The following is a 23,396-nucleotide window of genomic DNA, read 5'->3' as shown; positions in this document are numbered from 1 at the left end:
CACAACATTCCAGCAACAGAGACTTTACAGCTTTAATGATGTTGACACAGCGCCGGGTGAACTGAGAATGGCTTTCACAAGCCCAAAGGCCGCCACTTTGTAGGGAGAGCAGTTCCCTACTTCAAGGCAGGTTTACAACCCTGATACTGTTGTCCCGCTCTGAACAAGGGTGTAGTAGTGGCACGCACGAGTCTGATCAGTGAGGACAAGAGAGGTTCACATCTTGCAGAGGTTGCTTTTTAAGGGAAGGTCAAGGTCGTGTACAACACGCCCCTCTCCAAGCGCCTCCATTTACTCTGAACGCGAGTGAAATATCAGAGCAGAGGGTTATCCCAAAAGCAACAATCCCCGCGCATTTCATTCCTTTATTATAAGATCTAGCCCGATCTCGTCAGATTTCGGAAGCCAAGTCGGGTCAACACCGGTTAGTACTTGGATAGGAGACCACCAAGGAAGACCGGAGTTGCTATGCAGAGGCAGGCAATGGCAAACCATCTCTGAATGTCTCTTGCCTTGAAAACCCCAGCAGGGGTCTCCACAAGTTGGCTACAACTTTACACAGACACAGGATGATTGATCATGTCTTCGCACAAGTGTGCCAGCAATGGGTGATGGAGTAGGGTGGAGGGGACATCAAGAGAAGAGTAAGCTGCCCTAGATATTATAGAAGAGGGCAATGAAATGTGCGCTTAACTATTTTCATTGTACTTTGGATGTGGTGTATGAGGTCCTGTGGATCCGTTCCTCTAAAGGTGCTGCTGGAGCTGCCCCCTGCTTCTTTTATCAGGCGATGGCTCCTTATGCTAGAGGGGGTGGGGATTTGCCATGAGCAGAACAGAAGTTCAGGTCCCAAACCCAAATGTAGTTCCTGTTGGAAATAGCAATGTCTGGTGTACTGCAGCAGCAAGAAGGAAGAAGAGCCTTCCATGCAGGGGGCAGCAAGGGTCACTTAGTTAGGACAGTGAGAGTAGCACCTCTCTTGTTTCCTGGGGGTCATTTCCTTGACTTGTCTCCTATTGGGCAAAACAGGGCAATATCCTGCTTCTTCTCTCTCCTGCCACACTTCTTATCTCTTTCTGCAAGATGTAGTCAGATAGCGAAGAATCTCTCCTCTTTACTCTCAAGTATGTATTTCCTCAAACTTTTTGCCTCTTTAATCAGCACAGCGTAACTTCACTGCATTATTTGCACTCAGCTATCAGTTCCAGCTTTGGTTTTGAATCTCTGAACTTTAGAGTGCTTCCCACCCCCCACCCCCAGGTCTGTCAGCAAATACACAAGTTGCTACTTCACAGCTAGGATGGAAAAAAACCATGAGATTTGCCAGGAATTATTGCAAATTATTTTGGCAACCTTGTCGAAGTTCCAGTTAGGCAGAGTAGCTGTCAGGATCTTGGCCTGTAGGCAATCAAGAGCTGGCAAGTTGAGAAGAAAGAGGCATGGCTCCCCAGGAGCTGAGGGAATCCAGCTGGCACCTGGAGCAGAAGCAAACCGTGGTAGCATCTTCCACAGCGCTTCTCATACAAATATCCCAACCGGTGGTTTCTCTGGTAGACCTTAAGGCTGGCCTAGAAGCTTTTATAACCCTGTCAAGTCAGGACAACCAGTGGGTTGCTCAAGGAGTTACCCTAGAGCCCTGGAAGACATAGCCCAGGGTATCTTTTAATCAGGGCTTTTTTTCAGCTGGAACTCGGGGGAACGGAGTTCCGGAACCTCTTGAAAATGGTCACATGGCTGGTGGCCCCGCCCCCTGATCTCCAGACAGAGGGGAGTTTAGATTGCCTCAGCGGTGTGGAGGGCAATCTAAACTCCCCTCTGTCTGGAGATCAGGAGGCAGGGCCACCAGCAATGTGACCATCTCCAAGGGCAACCCAGTTCCACCTCCTCTTTTCCCAGAAAAAAGCCCTGCTTTTAATCAGTATCTTGGAGTAAAACTATCCCAATATCTAGCCTTTCCCCCCTGAAAGGCACCTGAGAAATATATCAAGATTAAGACTCCCCACGTCAAAGGCTTGCATTTGTGGGAATATGGAAGGACATGTAATCTATGCTGCTCAAAGAGTATCTGACCCCCTTGTGTGTATACCCAATTGCCATACGGGAGTTCTGATACGGCACTGTGGTAATTCGTTGAATGTCAAAATACCTCAAAATAAATTCCTTCTTTTTTTCTTGCCAAGCCTTATTCCTCAATTGTGCTGTGTGTGTGAATCCATTCTATCTCAACTCAAATGGAGCTTATTCAGCGAAATTATGATTTGTGGACCTTTCTATATCATGCTTAAAGCTCTAGGAATTGAGGTAGAGATTTTGCATCGAGCCCAGATTCACAAGCTGGTCAAAAAGGAGAGATGGGTTTTCAGAAAGGTTACTTTTGGAGGAAGACCATTTATGTACACAGGAAACTGCTTACAAAACTGGACTTCTAGATAAGAATAGTCTAACAGCAAGCCTAGGGGCTTCTAGGGATTCTCCTTGTTTTGTTTTGAAGAAGTCTTAAAGTTAGCACATTATCAGTCAGAAGTGAATTCTAGCATAAAGGAAACCTAACATAAAGCAAACTCTGGCTGATTCCGCACACGTTGGATAATGCACTTTCAATGCAATTTCAATGCACTTTATCAATTGTGTGGATTTTTTGTTCCGCACACGAAAAAATCTGTTCCAAATGATCTATAAAGAGGATTGGAAGTGCATTATCCAACGTGTGCGGAATCAGCCATTGATTTCACTCCGCTCCAAATGGATGGCATCTTTGGAGGCAAGATCCTTTAATCATGTCCCATACTCCTGGTGGTGTGGATGTGTTTGAAGACCTTCTTCATGATGTCCTACACTGTTGAAAGTAAGAAACCCCCTGAGAAAGGAGGGGATAGATTTTTTTAACAATCTACAGGCTTGGCTGTGTTACCAATTTTTGATTTTTAAAAATGAAGGATAACCCTCATGATTGTGCACTTTGTATGAGCTACCAATTTTTGACTTTGCAGGAGCAACAAATGGTCTGTTTGGCAGGGGCCAGGTTCTTTGTATGACTGATTTCCGTACCATCCTTCATGTCTTTGATTGTACGGCTGAGAGCCAGTTTGGTGTAATAGTTAAGAGCAGCAGGACTCTAATCTGGAGAGCCAGGTTTGATTCCCCACTCCTCCACTTGAAGCCAGCTAGGTGACCTTGGGTCAGTCACAGCTCTCTCAGAGCTCTCTCAACCCCACCCACCTCACAGAGTGATGGTTGTGAGGATAATATGCTTTGTAAACTGCTCTAAGTGGGCATTAAGTTGTCCTGAAGGGCAGTATATAAATCGAATGTTATTATGTGTAATATTGTGATAGATTCAGCCAGGCAATAATATTGTATTTTCAGTGTTCAAAACACTTGATACTCATTGTCATAGATCGTTCTGTTCAAGCCTAAATGTTTTCCCACATTGCTCTCCATTCCTGACGCCCGGTCCCGTCCCCTGAAATATCATTCCTGGGGTTGAGTGATCACCGCAGCTTGGTAGGCTGGAGAGAGGAGGGGCAGCCAGATGAAATTGTCTCTTACGCTGAGCTCTCTAAAGAAGTTTTGCCCCCTTTTCCCTGCCCTCCCAGCCCACAAAGTTATTTCTTTGCATGGGTTTCCTAACTCTGGGAGTGATGTTTCTGGGGTTGGAAGGGGCTGCAGGAACACACAAAAACTCTTTTCCATGCTCTAAATGGTAGGATGTCCTGATCTGGGTAGCTCAGGTGAGCCTGATCTCATCAGATCTCAAAAGCTAAGCAGGGTCAGCCTTGGTTAGTAACTGGATGGGAAACCTCCAACAAAGACCAGGGTTGCAGAGGCAGGCAATGGCAAACCCACCTCTGTTAGTCTCTTGCTTTGAAAACTCCACCATGGGTCGCCATAAGCCCGCTATGACTTAAGGCCACTTTACACCATCACATGGTAGGATACGCACCATTGTGGTTTTGTAATCCTTACAACTGTCCTGTAAGGTAGGCTGATACGATTACCCCATATTGCTGATGAAAGGCTAAGGTGGGGAGAGAGTGGCTTAACTCAGGCTAATTGCCAATGGGTAGCCGTGTTAGTCTGTCCTAGCAAAATAAAACAGGAGACCAGTGGCACCTTGAACGACTAACATTTATTTTGATAGATCCAGAGGAGTTAGCTGTGTTAGTTGGTAGTAGCAAAACAGAAAAGAGTCCAGTAGCACCTTTAAGACGAAGACCTTTAAGATGCATCTGATGAAGAGAACTGTGATTCTCGAAAGCTTATGCTACAGTAAAGTTGGTTAGTCTTAAAGGTGCTACTGGACTCTTTTCTGTTTATTTTGACGTGAGCTTTCATGAAGGGAGATGTGAATTTTAAGACTTCATATTTGCCTTCCCTGGGCCACTGGATTTTCGTTTTACTTCACGTGTTTGTGGAGGAGGTGAGGTTTGCGCTGGGGACCTCTGAGACCACTACTCATTTCCCCCACCCGTGATATCAGATGCTCCCAGTTCCTATTTAAATCGCTTTTTAAAAAGAAAAAAATGTTATGCACCAGGAAGTCTTTGTTCTTATATACTAACCAGACTGTGCATGGCACATTTTATTTCTATAAAACTATTAAAACTATTACAAAATATTCAAAAATACATTTTAGTAAATTGACAGCGGTTATTTATCAGTTTATTAATGCAAAACATCCTTCCCCCCTCTGTACAAACTCTTCTCTGTTGTCACATAATCACCAACATGTGCGCTTTTTAAAAAATATTATTTTCTCATAAATTTTTTCATTTTGATTTTGAAGGTAAAAATAAGAGAGTTTCTCCCCTCTCCCTTCCCCCGCTCCCCAATGGGTTTGCAAACGAGAACATTTTGTGTAACAGTCTTGAATTCCAAGAGTGTGAACGCAAGGGGTTCTTTCCTTTTGTTTTTTGTTTTATACAAAGCAAAATATTTCAAAGACAACGGCAAACAATACAGGAGCCAACGTTACATTTGATACTATTTAAATTAAAATAATATATTCTCATATTTTACACTATTTCAAAAAAATGAAATGTGACTGTTAAGTATTGATCTCTCAAAAAAATTGAATTTACAATTCTGTGTATAAAAATATAATTTACGGACCCCCCCTCCCCCCCCCACCGTGAAGCTTCTCTTCTGTTTGTTCCGAGACTCGCGGAAGGGAATGAGCGAAGCGATGGGCAGACGAGAAGGAGAGACTTTTTTTCCTTTCGGAAAGTCTGGACACACGTGACATATAGAAAAATAGAACTCTGTGCAGTTTTGCTTGGCCTCACAAAATAATTTTCTTCTCCCTGTGAGTATATAGTTCGCGTGATAATAAATTACCAAAGAAACTATTTAAGGCTCTTGAAGATCGGGTTCATATTCTTTAAAACATCTATTTCAAAATACCAAACAAATAAATAGCCAGGAGATGAAGACGACAAAACAACAAAACAGACAAAAATATAAATCAAATAAAAATATATATATTTATAAACTAAAACAAAACTTCCTGGACTCTTCCTGTTCCTTTAAGTCTACTTTGGACTGTCCTACTATTATTATTGGTTTAAAGTTCTTTCTTTCTTTCTTTCTTTCTTTCTTTCTTTCTTTCTTTCTTTCTTTCTTTCTTTCTTTCTTTCTTTCTTTCTTTCTTTCTTTCTTTCTTTCTTTCTTTCTTTCTTCATTTTAGTTTGTTCCCCCATGTGTATTATTTCATTTTTTTATGGTGGATAAAAATGGAGTATTTCGAACTCTGTTCCCCTCAGCTGGCCATGCCCAATGGGTGCAACATCTCAGAATCCAATACCCAGCGGCCGATGTGGTAGAGGAGGCGGGAGTACCAGTGGACACCAGCTGGAGCCTCACTGGGTGCAGCAAATGGAGAGAGGCTGGGATAGGGGTGGCCGCTGGGGCAGAGCATTGCCAGGAGGGTGTGGGCTACTCGGAAAGGGGCAAATGCCCAGTGGGCCCAGCTATGCTCCTCAATGACAGCATAACAGGAAGCCAGCACCTGATTGATGAGTATTGTGCCCTGAGCGGTCAGTGGGGCATAAGCGCCTGAGGCCTCTTCCGTGAGGGACACCCGGTGCACTGCAGCCTGCAGCAGCGTCTGGCCCCCTTCGCCCAACACATAGATGCGTTGTCCTGGCCGCACGCGGCTGGCAAAAATGGGCTGGGGTTGGGAATGGTTCTGTGGCGGGGCCACAAAGAGCAGGTGGGCGGCCGTGAGCAAGAGGCGTGTCCGGGGCCTCTGGGTCTCGATGACATAGAAGAGCTTGTGTATGGGGGGCCCCTCTTGGTCCAGGAAGGTGAGGAATTCACTGTAAAGCAGTTGCCCCTGCCCATCCGCTGCCAGCACCCGGTCGCCAGGGCTCAGGTCCTTCACCAGCTTGGTGCCCCCTTGTTCCAGATTCACCAAAGCGGATCCAGGGAAGCAGCCACCCGATTTGGCAGCCACCGAGTTCTCTGCATGGGGAAGAAAGGAGGAGAACGTTAGAGCAGAACAAAGAGATCCAGTAGAATAAACTTGCCTGCACTTGGACAAGTATTCAGAACGGGCTGGTGGCCACTTTCAGTCTCGTTTCAGCCCTTTCTGCTCTTCATGATGCCAGGGTGATTGTCGCTCTAGAGTAACTGCTGCTCTTTTCATTGAAGTTTATACTCAACGTTATTGTCATCATCATTGTTATTAATGTTATCATTCTCTTCATTTATCCCCTGCCTTTCCCCCCCACCTCCAATGGATACCCAAAGCAGCATACATCATTCCCCTCTCCTGCAATTTATCTTCACAACAGACCTGTGAGGTAGGCTAGGCTGAGCGTGCATGATTGGCCAAAGGCTGCCCCCACCCCTTGCTGGAGAAACAATGGTCCACCAGTAGGCAGAATAAAAGAAGAAACAGGAACAAGGTAAAAGGATTTATTGAAGTTTTTTAGTTAAGAACATAAGAACATAAGCAAAGCCATGTTGGATCAGGCCAGTGGCCCATCCAGTCCAACATTCTGTCACACACAGTGGCTAGTTCCTTACGTGTTTCGCTTTAGGCTTAGGTCACCCAGCAAGTATCCATGGCAGAGCAGGGATTCACCTCCCAGGCCCAAGTCCAATACTTTAACCACTATACCTCATCACCACACTACGCCCCACAGAAGCCACAGTATCACCACACTGCACTCCCCCATCCATGACCACAACAAATGAGGTCAGAAGAGGAGAGAGCAGACAGCATCACATCACGTAGCAGATGTGCACATGTTGGACTCACACAGGCAGATGTACTGGATCAAACCAAAGGACCAGCCATTCGTAGCACCCCAAGAGTGCCACACCCCACATCATGAAGCTACCATTCAAAGGGCAGGGTCTCAGTACCGTAGTTTCCATATTGTAAAACAATAGTAGGAATAGGAAGAAAACTCGTCTTGAGACACAGAGGAGTATTTATGTATTGACTAGCAACAGAGCCTGTTTTTTTAAAAAAACGGCTCCTAGAAAACCCAGGAATGCTGGGCTTCCTGCAGTGGCGGCTCCCTCTGGAGGCTGCATTGGCCAGGCTGCACTTTTTATGCTGGTGCTTCTGCACAGGTGCATCAGGATAAAAGTGTGTCATCGGGAACACGGCTTCCTTTTTATATGGAAAGATATCCCGATGGGAACCCAAGGTGGCTTACATCGTTCACTCCTCCTCCATTATGTCCCCAGGAAGGTTAGGCTAAAAGAGTGAGTGAGTGGCCAAGGATACCCAGTGAACTTCCACAGCAGAGCTGGGATTCAAACCTGGTTCTCCCAGATCCTTGTCCGACACTCTATCTGCTACACCATGCGGGTTCACTGTGGGTTCCAGGTCTTGTATAACCTCTAGGCCAGCTTCTCTTGCCACCAGGGGCTTCCCCAGCAGGGCAGGATGATCTGTTTTCAGCCTCCATCAACCCACTACCCCCCGATGCGTGTGAGCGTTGGCGCCTTGCCTTTGGAGTGCCCTCCCGCTTGAGGCTCCCCTGGCACCTCTCTCTCTCTCCTTCAGGCGCCAGGCCAAAACGTTTATTTTTACCGAGGCTTTTGACTAAGGGGTGTTACTGGCTTCAGTTGTGCTTCTGGCCCGAGGCCTGTTTTGTGAATCTCATTTGAAGCTGCTCGATGTTTGTTCTATGCTGTTGTTATGCTTCGGGCTTGTTTTTGATATTGGTAATTCATGTTGTTTTTATGATGACTCGTGAGCCGCCTTGAGCAGTTCCCCAGAGAAGCGGTCTATAGAGTCCGTCAATAAATAAATTGAAATAAAAATATACCTGTTCTTGTTCTAAAAGAGAGAAAAACACATCATACTAAGGTGGAAATATCGGTCCGTATGCAAACACATCAAATCAAACCTTGGGGCTTTATGCTTATGAAAGGAATGAACCTGAAGCACAAGGGGGAAAACGGAGGGGTGAAGAGAAAACCTAAACATATCCACAAATACAGGTTGCTTGAATTAAAAGTACTCTAAAAATTGCCCCAACCTATATAGCTCAGGCTATTCCAATCTGTCAGGGCTCAGAAGCTAAACAGAGTCAGCCCTGATTAGTACTTGGATGGAAGACCACCAAGAAGTCCAGGGTGGAGGCTGGCAATGGCAAACTATCTCTGAATATCTCTTGGCTTGAAAACCTTCTGGGGTCTCCATAAGTTAGCTGCTCCTTGATGGCACTTTACACACAAACGCACAAATAGCTATGTAATTGTATATTTGCCCTGATTGGGATAGCCCAGGTGAGCCTGATCTTGTTAGATCTCAGATGCTAAGCAGGGTCGGTCTTGGTTGGTAATTGGATGGGAGACCTCCAGCAAAGACCAGGGTTGCAGAGGCATGCAATGGCAAACCACCTCGGTTAGTCTCTTGCCATGAAAACCTCACCTGGGGTCACCATAAGTAGACTATGCCTTGAGGGCACTCTCCACTCTGCAATTGTATATTGATATGCTATCAACACTATAAAGTTAACTAAACGCTCTAAAGCTATTTATACACAACAGACAAGAGGAACACTTTCATCAGCCCTCTCCATCTTCTCTTAGCCTTCAGTCCTCTAGGTCTTCCTTGGTCCCCAAGACCTGGCCCTCTTCTTAATTGACCCTAAGGCCTGCTGACTCTCTCTTTGCTTGTGACACAGGGACACTTCTGGGCCACTATATCTACATGGAACAGTACTTGTCTTTAAATAAGTGAACCTTTAATACATTTTAGCTTCTGCAGAGATGTTAAATAATAATAATAATAATAATAATAATAATAATAATAATAATAATAAAAACAGAGAACATATTAAAAACAACCAAAACAAAGGCTGAATACAAGAAGAAACAGTTTGAGAATAGATTAAATGGCTGAAAGAACAAACCCTTACATGGGCAACATCTAAAAAATATTGAAGGAAAAAGTGACAACAGCCTAACTTGGGCATGGTTGAAGATGGGCACAATCAAGAAAGAAACTGAAGGTCTGATCTTCGCAGCGCAAGAACAAGCATTGCAAATGAATGTTATGAAAGCCAAAATTCAGAAAATCAGTGAAAATCCAAAATGTCGACTTCGGCAGGAAAAGATGAAACTGTGTCCCACCTTATCTCTGAATGCAGCAAAATTGCACAGACGGACTACAAAGCTAGACAGGACAGGATTGCAAAGCTGGTTCATTGGTCATTGAGTAAAAAGTATAATCTGCCAGTATCAAAGAATTCATAGGAACATCAGGTGGAAAAGGTGCTAGAAAATGAACAAGTCACAATCGTATGTGATTTTAGAATACAAACTAATTGGCACCTTGAACAGAATACACCAGACATAACAGTTGTGGAAAAAATCAAAAAGTTTGGCGAATTGACATTGCAATTCCAGGGGATGCCAGAGTCAAAGAAAAAGAGCAAGAAAAAACGATTAAATATAGAGATCTGGCAATAGAAACCACTTGACTATGGATGAAGAATACAACAGTAGTTCCCATTGTCATCGGGGCACTGGGAACTATTTCAAAAAACTTTGCAACTTATATGGAAAAACTGCAGCTTTCTGATACAACACCTACAGAACTGCAAAAGACGGCGTTATTGGAACAGCGTGCATTTTACACTGATACTTGGCTGATACTTAGATTTCTGGTGGAAACTTGTATCAGCTCAGCAAGGCCAATCAATGATAACATGTGATCTTTATTATTGATTGTGTTGTGTGAAATGTGAATAATAATAATAATAATAATAATAATAATAATAGTAGCATTCAATTTATATATTGCCCTTCAGGACTACTTAATGCCCATTCAGAGCGGTTTACCGAGTGTGTTATTATTATCCTCATGATAATCACTCTGTGAGGTGGGTGGGGCTAAGAGAGCTCTGAAAGAGCTGTGACTGACCCAAGGTCACCCAGCTGGCTTCAAGTGGAGGAATGAGGAATCAAACCCGGTTGTTCAGATTAGAGTCCTGCTGCTCCTAACCACTAAACCAGACTGACAATGAAGTCAGACTGAGGGCAGCCGATATTTTTTACTGGCTTGGTAAAACTTTTCCTAGCATAGAGAAATAGAATGCTATCAACACTACAAAGTGTTGGCCATTTCCACACGGCTAATTTGCCTCAGGTTCAATGCTTGTTGAAAGGTGGGGTTCCCCCCCCTTGTTTCTCCACAGCATTGTGGTACATTTGTGCACCTCCCAAGTTTTCCCAGCTTTTCTCCAAAGTTTCTCAAACCTGCTTTGCTCTGAAGATTTGGGAAAGATTGCACTAAAGCCTGGATGGCTGTCATGTGGAAAGGAAAGTTTGGATTTTCCTGCCCACATGGCAGCTATTTTCCCCAATGCTCCCCCCAGGGCAACCATTTCCTCCCCCTGCCACTAAGAGGCTTTTAATCTTTTTAAAAATTAGCACGAGACTATTGTTATACTGCTGTAACAGTATGTGAAACCAGCTTTCATTTTTTAAAAGTCCAAATCCTTTGCAGAGATATAAAGGAAGAAGCTAGAGGCTTGCCTTTTAAAAATGAACGCTGGCAATTCAGAGAACTTGTTACACATATTGTTATAATGTTATACTGCTATAACAATATTCTAGCACAGATGTTTAAAATATTGCAAAAGCCCTGGTGATCCAGGGGTGGGGGCTGCTGCTGGGGGACTGAGGCAGGGATACTGTGGGGAAAACTGCTATGTGGAAGCCCTGTTGCTTCTGTGCTTCACCAACAGACACACCAGCAATGGGGAAACCACAGAAGCCTGCTCCTGTAATGAAATTTGATGCACAAACTCGACTACCCAAATAAAGCTAAATCCTCCCCTTCCCAGGATGCCTCTGGTCAGAACAAAGAGAACTACTTCCTGTCTAGGAAAAAAAAGAGAGTGAAGTCTGGACAGTCGAGATGGCAAAAAGAGGTTGCTGATAGTTCACCAAGAGTTGGTGGGCTGTCCCTCAACCTATGGGCCCCTCCCAAAAGTAGATTCAGCCATGGTTTAGTGGCACATATGCCCTGAGCTCATGCACACCACTGCCCCCTCCTCTCATATGTCCAGTTTTGATTTCCATTTCAGCACAAACCATAATTTGCCATGACACCCAAACCAGGGAACAGTGGTGGGCACTTGACCTCCAAACCACAATAGCAAACCTGCCTGCTCCAAACCGTAGTTTGCAATCCCAAGTTTGGTCTAGGTCTAGTGCAAACCATTGCTGACTGGCTCAGATGTAATGTTGAATACTGGTTTACGCTTAAACACAAATAAATAATTGAATCGCAACACGCAAGGGGAAGAAGAGCAGAAAGGGGGTGCCGCAAGAGCAAGGAGCATTCCTGAATCATGGTTTGGCACTATGTGTGAACCAGTCCAGTATGCCAGCTCTACTCCTCTTTGCTAGAATGGAGACTTCAGGATTCATAGGAATGTGGCAGGCTGTTTCTCTATATTACATTCTTGGGGTTTTCCAGGTTCCACTGGTAATGCATAAGCCAGCTTTAGACAGATGCCTTCCATTTGGCTGGCCTCCTCCTCTACAGTGTGGTTAACCCAACGGCTAATCCTCCACTGTGAGGATGCGGCTGCTGGAAAACACAATCTACTTCTGGCTCAAGTCCATGTCTGTCCCCATATCTCTACTTATAATTCGAAGACCTTCTTACATGTAAGGGGAACTCCAGGACTTAATTTCAGCCCAGGAACATGTTTTAATGCCAAAGGAATAATTAAAGCAATCAAGACGGGAGCGCTCTGAGCACGTGCAGGGTGCTTGTCCCTCTCTGCCGAACGCTTGTGGGATGCCGACCAAATGTTTCCCAGTGGATTATTCCATTTGTGGTTCAAGTGTTAAGTAACCATCTGCAACTCGGAAGCTCCAGCTGTAGCCGTTAGGCCTGGTCTTGACGGCTTCCTCCTGACAATGCTCTAGAGTCCTTTTGTGTTCTCACTTTTATCATTGGGATGGGGGAAATTCAGAATGCCAAACGGCCCACAAATTGGAGACTGAACTGAGTAAGCACCGGCTCCCCCCTTGTACATCTGAGGACAGATCGGAGGTGTAGCTTTGAGCCTGCAACTCCTTTTTTAACAATTAAATGCTGGGAAAATCCCTCCCGTTGGCAAGAGTGCAGGACTCAGCCTCCGTGCATGATAATGCCAGACTGAAACATGTCTGCCTCCTTCCCAGGACAGGCAGGGAGCCTTTGAAATCTAATCTCCCCCCCTCCTTCCCACCCCTTACATGTTTGTACACCTGCTTCCTTACCTATGAAGTTAGCACGCATTACATTAGAATTAAAGGGGCAGCCGGGGAAGGTGTCAATGTGGGCTTGCTTTGAGTCTTCCCCTTGTAAGGACTCAGCTGCCCAGATGCTAGTCCTACAGAGACACCGACACACCATGCCCATCTTTAAAGCCAGCCTGCCCTGCAATTGCTAGCTTCAGGGCTGAGATGGGCTTGAACTGCCATTTGGACTGGCCATTCCAACTGATGTTGGGATAACAAAAGCTTCATATAATAGTTTTCTATCCAGGGGGGAAGAAGAAGAAGAAGAACAGTGTGCTTATGTATCGCCCTTCTGGACAGATTAGTGCCAGACTCAGAGCAGTGAAAAAAGTCCATGTTGTTATTATACAGCTGGGGCTGAGAGGAGTAGCTTACCTAAGGCCACCTGCAGAATTTGCGGCCGTAGTAGGAGTTGAACATGCTGGTTCACAGCCCAGCCACTTAACCGCTATGCTACAGCAGCTCCTCCCATTTCCTTGCCCCAAAAAGCCAGCTCTGCACATGAACTTAATTCCATTCTTTACACAATTTGAGATCTTGTTGTGTTGATGAGATGGTGAGAATCCTACTTGCTAAAAGATCATTCTTCCCCATTTGGCAGAATAATTTTCAAACCACCTTCCCTCGAGTGACACTTTTCATATCTGCCAAAGAGCTCCTGTGGATGGCAGAGAACTTTGGGGGAACTTTCTTGGGTGCACAGTCTGTTCACAGGGCTAGCGGGATCTTTGAGGCTTTAATGTTGCCCCACACCAGACGGGGTGGGCACCCTCTGATGGAGCCAACACTCTCCTATGACTGAGATGTGCAGGGGAAAGTTGACCAGGGCAGGCTCTTCTGTCTTTTAAGGAAGCTTGTCAAATGCTGTTGCTCTTTTCAGTAGGAACCCCAGATCAGCTTGGAGGAACCTCAAAGTTCCATAAATACACTTTGTAAACTGTTATCTCAAGCTGCACTAGGATGAGAAAAATCAGCAGGGATATTCATTCATTCATTCATTCATTCATTCATTCATTCATTCATTCATTCATTCATTCATTCATTCATTCAAACTTTTAAACCCTGCCTTTCCTCGTGGTTCAAGGGGGCTTACAATAATAGATTAAAAACTGTAATAGATTATAGTTAAAATCAAAATAAAATGCCAAACCCCAGGGTTTGTCTAGGGTATGATAATAACAACTTTCTTGAAACTAAGCCAGTTTTGTCCAGTGAATGCCTGGATAGGAAACCTTCCAGGAATCCCGAGTGGGCCACCTTGAGTTCTCAGCTAGATATAAATGCTATTGACAGCAAGGACTCCCCCTTGCTTAGTCCCTGAGCTCAGGTTGCTGCTGAGCAAACCGTGCTTTGCTCAAGAACACCTTCTGTACAAGAAGAACTATTCTGGGCAACTTTTATTGGAACAAGACAGGGGTAGCATAAACTATGGAGCTGTATATCTCGGTGGCCACTGAAAATCTGTTACTATAGAAACGCGGTTGCTAGGGAGAGTTTATGCTCTCGGATGTGCTTCAAACAGCAGGCAAACCTGCAGCTGCGCAAAGGGCACGTCCCAAGCCAGCACACTTTTAATTTGGTTTGTTGCTGGCCTAGTTTGGAAGGGAATATGCTGACTGACTGAGTGAAGGTTACTCAAACCTACTCAGAAGTGTCCCTACATCTTCACCCCCTCCTGAAACGAAGCCTCTCCTTCTGGCCTCTCTTCCCTCTGCAATCCTTGCGTAGCTTCCCCTCATGTTGACACACAGCGCCTGTCTTTTAACATTAATTTATTATTATTTCTTGGATTTAGGGTCTTGGCCCGGCTTACAGCCAAAGAGTCAAACCCATTAAAATCCACTAAAATCCATGCTAAAATCAGGCAACCATTAAAATGGCTAAAGCCAGCCAGTTCATAAAACAGTAGCAAAGAGCTGTCATCTCCATCTGCCACTCCGAAGGCCTCAGAAATAGCCATACTTCAACTCATTTCTTCAAAATAAAAACAGAGCAGGCCAGGAAGGGAAAAAAGAATGCTTCTCTATTTTATATATTGTCAATGGCTTTCATGGCTGGAGAACGATGGTTGTTGTGGATTTTCCGGGCTGTATCGCTGTGGTCTTGGCATTGTAGTTGTCAAACACTGAGAGATCTCTGTCTTTTGGTGCTACACCTCTGAAGATGCCAGTCACAGCTGCTGGCAAAACGTCAGGAACTACAATGCCAAGACCACGGCGATACAGCTCGGAAAATCCACAACCATCCGTCTCTATTTTCATTAGGTTATTTGTAGACTGGCACCTTAGCTGAGTGACACACTGGGATAAGGGAATGAGCTGTGATCTCGGAGGTTGCCGGTTCAAGTCGCTTCTGCCAAGAATTCACTGGGTGGCCTTTGGCAAGCAACATCCTCTCAGTCTCTTCCCTTCCCCTGCTGAAAAAGGGAGATAATACTGGCTTACCTTTTCAGGGTGTTGTAGGGATTACTGTGACAATGTAAATGAAGCGCTTTGAGTACTGAAAGTGCACTGTGTTGTTAAAGTGCCGCTCAACCATGAAGAATACTGGGGCTAGTTACTGACTTTCAGGCCTAACCTACCTCACAGGGTTGTTGGGAGGGAAAAGTACAACTTGTGTTGTACTCTGCCCTGAGCGCCTAACAGAATGGTGGGACAGAAATGCGATCGATAGTCAGGTACATAGATGGAGCCATAATATATAATGATTACCAAGGGGTGTGTGTGGAAACTAAATGATTGCTTTGACTTCTCTTGCCATTGTGTTCTCAAGCTTATGTGTCAAATGTGCGTCTTAAGAACAAAAGGCTCCTCTTGGCTTTTGTTTCAGTAGAGGTGACAATACCACAGGATCAACGGAGCCAGAGTATTTAGTCCCTCACGGATATTTCAGAACCTGGAGCCTTCCTTCGATCTCAAGTGCAATATGCCAGCTTCCTTGGACATATTTATTGCCTGAAACAATTTAGCGTCTCTCGCCAGGCATCAGGGGTGGGTCTCTGGCTCTACCCAGGAAGTTAAACATCAATACTCAAACAAGGAGTGTTTTGGGAAGCTCAGACCTGTTTACATTCACCATCAGATTGTGTGTGTGTGTGTATTGCTGATTCAAAACCCTTTCAGGACTTTGTGTGCTTTCAGACATGTTGCATTCCTTCTGGGTTAGCTACCTACTAGCTTAAGCACAGAGGCAGGGGTGAGGAATTGTTCTTCCCTGAAATGACTTAGACTGAAGGCCTCCCCTGTGAGTGCCTGGCACAGAGAACCAGCATCCGTACAACGGCTATTATAGATTTCATTACCCATTTTGCACCTGTTCTCATGGTTTTGAGATGGGAGGCAGATACTGCAGTTTTACAAAGGGGAGGGGACTGTGGTGAGGGAGAGTGATGGGCCAGCCTGCTTCTTCACTCCTCTCTACGGCTCCCGCCCTACATGGCTTTCATCCATGCAGGTCCCACAATCTCCAGCACAACCTTTTTGGGTGATCAAAGGGGGGCCCTCGTCCCTTTTTTATCAGCAGGAAAGCTGGCTGGATCTACCCTAGTGTGACTTGAACCCAAGTTTCCTTAGTCCCAAGCCAACTTTCAGCCCACGAACAACATGACAGGCTGAAGAAGCGCCCTCTGGGATCAGTCCAAAGGTCCGTCTAATACAGCATTGTAATTGCCACAACGGCTGGCCAGGTGCTCTTAGAGGCAAGGCAGAAAGGCAGCGGCCTTCCAACCTGTCGCCTTCCAGCTACTAGCATTCAGGGGCCTGGCTGCCTCTGGATCTGGAGGTTCGATTGTTGACTGTCTGCTTTAAATATGAGCCTTGATCCCAACCACATTTGCTTGTTTCATTCATGACAATTTCCTGACATGGGTGGATATCACGTCCAGGTGGGGAAAATAAGCAGCACGCTGTGCTTGTTTTGTGCTTTAAGAAATAAGTTAACAGACTTAAGGTCTTAAGACTTCAGACTAGATGCATTTAAGGGCTCTGGCTTCATAAATACATACTATAGCAGAGGGTTTCTTGCCCCCAGAGTTACTCCAGACTAAGCCTATTGAAATCAATGGGCTTAGACTGGAGCAACTCTGCTTAGGATTTCACTGTCTGTCTAGTAAATACTCTTTTAGCCTGCTGTTCCTCCCAGGAGAACATTTTCTCTCCCCCTCACCACCCTTTTAGCCTCACAACAACCTTGTGAGGTAGGCTGGACTGAAGGAGCGCTTCAGGGCAGAGTGGGGGGGTATGCTATTGTAAAACTGTGAGTGGACTAACCAGGAATGACTTTGTTCTTCTGGAATCTCTGCTAGGATCAGGGAATGGATCCACCATCCACACCACCTCCCTGTGTGATGCATATACACCCATTTTACTTCTGTCTCATGTACAAACAATGGGAAGCCAGAAGAGGCCACATTTTCCCACTCTGCGTCCTTCTGGCAAACGAGGCACATGCACACTGTACATGCAGCGCACATGCTTTCTCTTTCTTATAGGGAAGTGATGTCAGTGTCGTGAAATGGCCACGTGTCCATAGCCCTAATCCCTGTCTTGGTGCTACTTCTCATCCCTGAACAACTCACAAATCACTTTGCCAACTGCAGCCTGCCTGCTAGATTCAGTTTAGCAATCTCCATCCGATAGTACGTTTCCAGGCAGGCACCACAAAGGAAACGGTTCTTCATTCCCTGTGGCCCTTCTCCCCTGCCCCTATCTATGGCTGTGGTACAGGCCTGCCCTGCCCCTCCCTGTCATTCCGTCCTTTTGCCCATGCAAGATGTGGCAGCTCGTGCAACTCAGCTTGACAGCCTTTGCAAAACAGGCAGCTTAAACATTAGAGGTAAATGGTTGGTGGAGAGGCTGAGGCCAATCTGTCGCCTTGCTACCAGTCATTTATTTAAGCATTTTTATTCATTTAAGCATTTCTCACCTGCTTATCTCTGTAGGGTTACCAGTTCTGGGCTGTGAAATTCCTGGAGATTTGGGGGCTGAGCCTAGAGTTGCCAGCCTCCAGGTGGTAGTTGTAGATCGCCCAGAATTACAACTGATCTCCAGCTGATAAAGATCCCTTGAAGAAAATGCTGCATTGGAGAGTGGATTCTATGGCATTATACCCTGCTGGGGTCCCTCCCCTCCCTAAACCCCACCTTCTCCAGGATCTACCCCCCCAAATCTCCAGGAACTTCCCAACCTGGAGCTGGCAATGCTAGTTGAGCCTGGGGAGGGCAGATTTTGGGGAGGGGAAGGACCTCACTGAGGTATACTGCCATAAAGTCCACCCTCCAAAGCAGCCTTTTTCTCCAGGTGAATGGATTCTATGTCGTTCGGAGATCAACTATAATTCCAGGAGATCTCCAGGCATCACCTGGATGTTGGCAACCCTACTCCCCAGAGGGACACACAGCTGCTAAGAAACAGGAATACAAAACTATGCAAACAAAAGCAAACCAATCCGGGCTAGCTGAGATCCACTGAGCGCCCCTGGGCCTCAGCCTCCGGCCCTGCCCTGGCGATGGGGCCTTGCACCCGAAGGCTCACTACAGAAAGACGCGGGAGCCTTGTGTTTCCTTCGGCCGAGACCAGCACACGATTGCTTAGCATCCCTGAAGGCAAAACGGGTTGTACTCACACAAGTACAGTCTGCTGAGCTCAGGGATGTGGCCGTTCCCCCGGCCGTGTCGCTCCACAGCAATTTTCACTGGGCCTGAAAGCTTCTCTCCCTTAATTATTGATAGCTCTGTGGCTGACTCTCTGCTCCAACGGCAGCTGAGTCCTCCGGGGAGGAATTTGCCCGCTTGGTCAGGCCTGGTTAGCAAGTGTGCTAATGACACTCGAGGTGAGTTGCAAACCAGACCTGTCTGTGGGGTGCCTTCTGCTCATGCATTGATGATTAACAACAACAACTGCGCATGTTCACCCAGAGCAGTGAACAAGTTAGTGTTATTATTATCCCCACAATACAGCTGGGGCTGAGAGGAGCGGCTTCCCCAAGGCCACCTACTGAGCTCATGGCAGCAGTGGGATTCGAACCAGCAGAGTGCTTTGTAGCCAAACCATTTAACCACTATACTACAGCAGCTCTGTGGGTAGAATATGTGGATAGAAAAAATGGTCAGATCCTTAACCAACATCTTGGTAATATGAGCCACAGCAGGACCAGTGGCTATATCTCACCTAAAGCATGTGTTGTTTTTTTAATCCCTCTTTTAAATTTTTGACAGGAGAGTTGCCATTAAAAGACTGAGAGCTTATGTTTCAAAAAAGATGTAAACAGACGTATTGGCCCGTGCATAATCCAGAACAAGAAACAAAATTTATGTAATACCTTTTTTGGTGGTGGTGGAGAGTGCCATCAGGTCATATCTGATTTATGGAAACCCCTGCTGGGGTTTTCAAGACAAGAGACTAACAGAGGTGGTTTGCCATTGCCTGCCTCTGCATATCGACCCTGGGGTTTTTTGGAGGTCTCCCATCCAATTACTAACCAAGGCCGATCCTGCTTAGCTTCTGAGATCTGATGAGATCAGACTTGTCTGGACTCTTGGAACCATCCCCAAATAGCCCAAAACATTGTGCAAACTTTGGAGCCTACCAGAACTCTTCATTAGGCCAGCCATTACAAAAAATTTAAAAATGAAGGTGGAAAACAGCAAACTTGAAAGACTGCACACTGTTTTATATTATTTTGGGTTCCCCCAATAAAAGGTATTGCATGGATTTTGTTTCTGGTCCCAGTTTGTTTTTCAAACAGGAAAATTTCTGATACCAAAAAGAATCAACCCACCACACCAGTAATGAAACATGGACACCTGACATTGCCTTATATGAAGTCAGAGCCTTGGGCCATCAAGATCAGTCTTCTTTACTCAGACTCCGCATTCCGGGATCTCAGGTAGAGGCCTTTCACATCAGCTGCTACCTGCTCCTTTTAACTGGAGGTGCCTGGAAACTGAACCTAAGACATTCCGCATGCCAAGCAGATGCTCTAGCACCGAAGGCCAAGCTAGGAGTGATGAATGACACTTTAAGGGCAAGTGAACAGACTCACGTGTATTCCTCCCTGATCCCCACGTAGTGATCGAGTGGAGTGCAAATGGAGCGCAAGTAAACAGGGAGGAATACACGTGAGTCTGTTCACTTGCCCTTAAAGTGTCATTCATCACGTCTAGCTTGGCCCTTAGCTATAGCCCCTCCCCAATGTTTCAACCGCCCCCTAGCCCACAATTCACCTGACCTACTGCAGGATTTTTTCCTGGCTGCTGGTGGATTTTTCAAAATTGCTATTATCTTTATGAGGCTTATATGATTCCCTTTAAAAAAAATCAGCTACAATGAAAGTGTTCTTGGAAGAAAGACCCAAGTGTAAAAGTATTCATTATAAGTGAAGAAAAGATTCTGAGATTTAAAAGAACAGCTTTGAATCCAGTTTACACATTTCTGCTTCTAGAGAGATACTGAAAGACAGATAGACAGCAGCACAACGCCTGGGGGATATGAGGAAATACTTGATTTCTTTCAAGCACCACCTAGCAAGGAAAGCTGGCTTCAGCTTGGAGGGCCCATTCCACACACGACATGGTTTTGCACCTAATACGTTATAAGAGTGCATTTGCAAACTCCTTTACCACATCTCACAGACCCCGTGGGATTCCAAGTGGCTGCAGGTTCCTCTTGGATGCACACAGCGTACCAACCCAGGTTTTCTTCACGTGTGAAATGGCTCTCATGAGAATGGTATTCATGATGTATATAGAGGGATCCTAACTGTCGTGCAAGATGCGGCCATCATCCCATCCCAAATTCATTCTGGGCCAATCCCTGGCACAGATTTTGCAAACCCTGATGGGAGATATGCAATATAAGAAGCAGCCGTTAAGAAACAGCATGAGAAACGTGAATAAATCAGACCATCTTCTACCAACCAAAACTAACGTGCAATGTGTGTGTGATGTGCCATCAAGTCACTTATGGCAACCTTACGAATTAACGACCTCCCAAACATCCCATCATTCACCGCCTTGCTCAGGTCTTGCAAACTGAAGGCTGTGACGTCCTTTATTGAATTAATTCATCTCATGTTGGGTCTTCCTCTATTCCTACTGCCTTCAGCTTTTCCCAATATTATTGTCATCTCCAGTGAAAATGGATACAGCCAATTAGCAACCGAAAATAAAAAAGTGAGCCTCTTTGATTAAAACCAGTATATCCTGGGATAGCTCAGGTAAGCCTTGGTCAGTAATTGGATGGGAAACCTCTAATGAAGACCAGGGTTGCAGAGGCAGGCAATGGCAAACCACCTCTGTTAGTCTCTTGCATTGCCTCACCGAGGTCACCATAAGTCAGTTGTGACTTGAGGGCATACCACCAACATACTCTGGTCTAGTCTAGAAATGTTTGGCAATTGCCCCTGCTTGATGCCTCAGAAGAAAAGACAAGAGTTGGATCCACCTGTCCTACCCTCCGAAGTATTGGCAAGTTTATTCAATAGCATTTTCCCTGCTCATCACTAATCCCTTTTTATCTTAGGAGAATAGTTGTCCACTTTTTGATGATTTTGCCTAACTATTGTTATTACAAGCCCTCGCAGTGTTGCATACCATTTGTCAACACAGGCCAAAGCAAGACTGATGTTTTCCATTTGTGGCATAATCTTAAAGGCAAAGGTGTGCAAGCATGGAGTCATTACTGACCCATGGGGGGACGGGGGACATCACATCATGATGTTTTCTTGGCAGACTTTTTGTTACGGGGTGCTTTGCCATTGCCTTCCCCAGTCATCTACACTTTACCCCCAGGAAACTGGGTACTCATTTTACCGACCTCAGAATTTATCATAAAAATAAGGAAAGACCAATAAATGGGGATGTCATTTTACTTGCAGGTATGTGGCTAGATGGAGCTACATGGGGAGACACAATGGGTTGCATCCAAACCAAATTTTCTACTAATTTAAGGGGAGACAATTTTTGCCGAGCCCCCTTTTCTGTTGCAGGCCTACAATTTACTGCTCAGGCCATTGTGGAGGGTTCCATGACCCCCCCCCCCAGGAGCAACATTTAGGAGATATCAATGAGCTTAAGACTACGTGAAGAACCAAAGCTATTTTGCAACACGCTGGCCATGCAAAGGCAGATGTACTGAGTTCGAAAGAGGAAAAAAAGCACCGGCTATTCTAGTTGCTACTATCTGGCGCTTTGGAGGAAAGCCTAGCAGAAACCTCACATCTGTCAATGACTGATCATATCGCAAGCTAAAAAATTCTCTCTAGGAAACTCTGTGTTCCAGTCCTCCAAAACTCTAAAACTGATTGTGGCTTGGTAGTTTGTGCTACTTAAGGAGTATGCAACAGAATGGTCTTAGGACCAAGTAATCATTGCAAGTTGTTTCTATGCAATTGGGTGGAGTTGAGTAGAATTCACAGGTAATTGAACATTCTAAGTGTACTTCATCCTTGAATGAAATAGAACAGTGAATACACTACAGTTTCTGGATAGCCCAGGCTAGTCCCATCTCCTCAGATCTCAGAAGCAAAGTGGGTTAGTACTTCGATGGGAGACACCAAGGAAAACCAGAGTCACTTTACAGAGTCAAGGAATGACAAACCACATCAGTTAGTCTCTTGCCTTGAAAACCCGAGCAACGGGTTGCTCGCCATAAGTCAACTTCAACTTGATGGCACTTTACAAACACTCACATTTTGGCTTACTTAGTCCTTCCATCTACTCAGATCTTTTTGACACAGAAGAGAATTAGGATTTCTAGTAGTAATTTCACAGCAGCCTCAAAACTTCACTTTTCAAAATCCTTTGGAAAAGCCATAGGTGTTGAACTGATTAAACTGGTATAACACCTATCTTCATTTGTGGCATAGCCAGGGCTTTTTTTCAGCTGGAACGCGGTGGAACGGAGTTCCGGCACCTCTTGAAAATGGTCACATGGCCGGTGTGGCGCGGAAGGCAATCTAAACTCCCCTCTGTCTGGAGATCAGGGGCCGGGGCCACCGGCCACATGACCATTTTTGCCTAGGGCAATTTAAACTTTTAAAAACTCCCCCCTTGTTCCAGCTGACCCAAAGTGATGTCATTGTATGGTTCTGAATTCCACCACTGAGTTCCACCACCTCTCTTCCCAGAAAAAAACACCCTGGGCATAGCTATACCCACTGCTTTCCAAAGGATGAGAAAACATTCATCTGGGCACATCTGGGTCTCTAAATCTGCCAGAATATGGAACCAGAATACAGGAAACTGTGCTTGATGCCCCATGCTTTTCTCTTGGGAGTAAAGGGTCATGGGGGGCCACTGTTCTTGCGAGACCCCAGAATGTCATAGCAACTTTTAAGACTGGGTTTCTCATCCTCAACAATGAGATGATTTGCAAAATGTATTGTGTGTTGTGAATGCAGTTCAGGCAAGTTTTTTGCTTGACATTCCTGGAGGCAGGATGCTACCCACAGCTGAGAACCACAAAGGTCATGACAGAAAAAGACATGTCTCTCTTCCTTTCCAAATAGCTTCTGCTTTTGGATAGGGCTTTTTTTAAAAAAAGTCCCAATTTCCTCCTAAAAGCAGCAGGGATACAGGCACACACCGGTTTGATGCCAGCCACCCTCACTCTATGGCTTGCGGCCTC

General features: G+C 45.4%; 1 protein-coding gene across 1 annotated transcript in view; it reads right to left on the bottom strand.

The window, feature by feature from the left end:
• Positions 1–4,582: 4,582 nt before the first annotated feature.
• The window catches only part of SHH (sonic hedgehog signaling molecule), a 35,395-nt gene continuing 16,581 nt past the window's right edge, over positions 4,583–23,396 (bottom strand). The window contains exon 3 of the mRNA XM_054991986.1: positions 4,583–6,462. Coding sequence (XP_054847961.1) covers positions 5,759–6,462 — 704 coding nt within the window. The 3' untranslated portion in view covers positions 4,583–5,758. The remainder of the gene's footprint in view (positions 6,463–23,396) is intronic.

Source organism: Eublepharis macularius, chromosome 11 (genome assembly GCF_028583425.1).
Source record: "Eublepharis macularius isolate TG4126 chromosome 11, MPM_Emac_v1.0, whole genome shotgun sequence".
Classification (NCBI taxonomy): Eukaryota; Metazoa; Chordata; class Lepidosauria; order Squamata; family Eublepharidae; genus Eublepharis; species Eublepharis macularius.
This window is presented reverse-complemented; position numbering and strand designations above follow the sequence as displayed.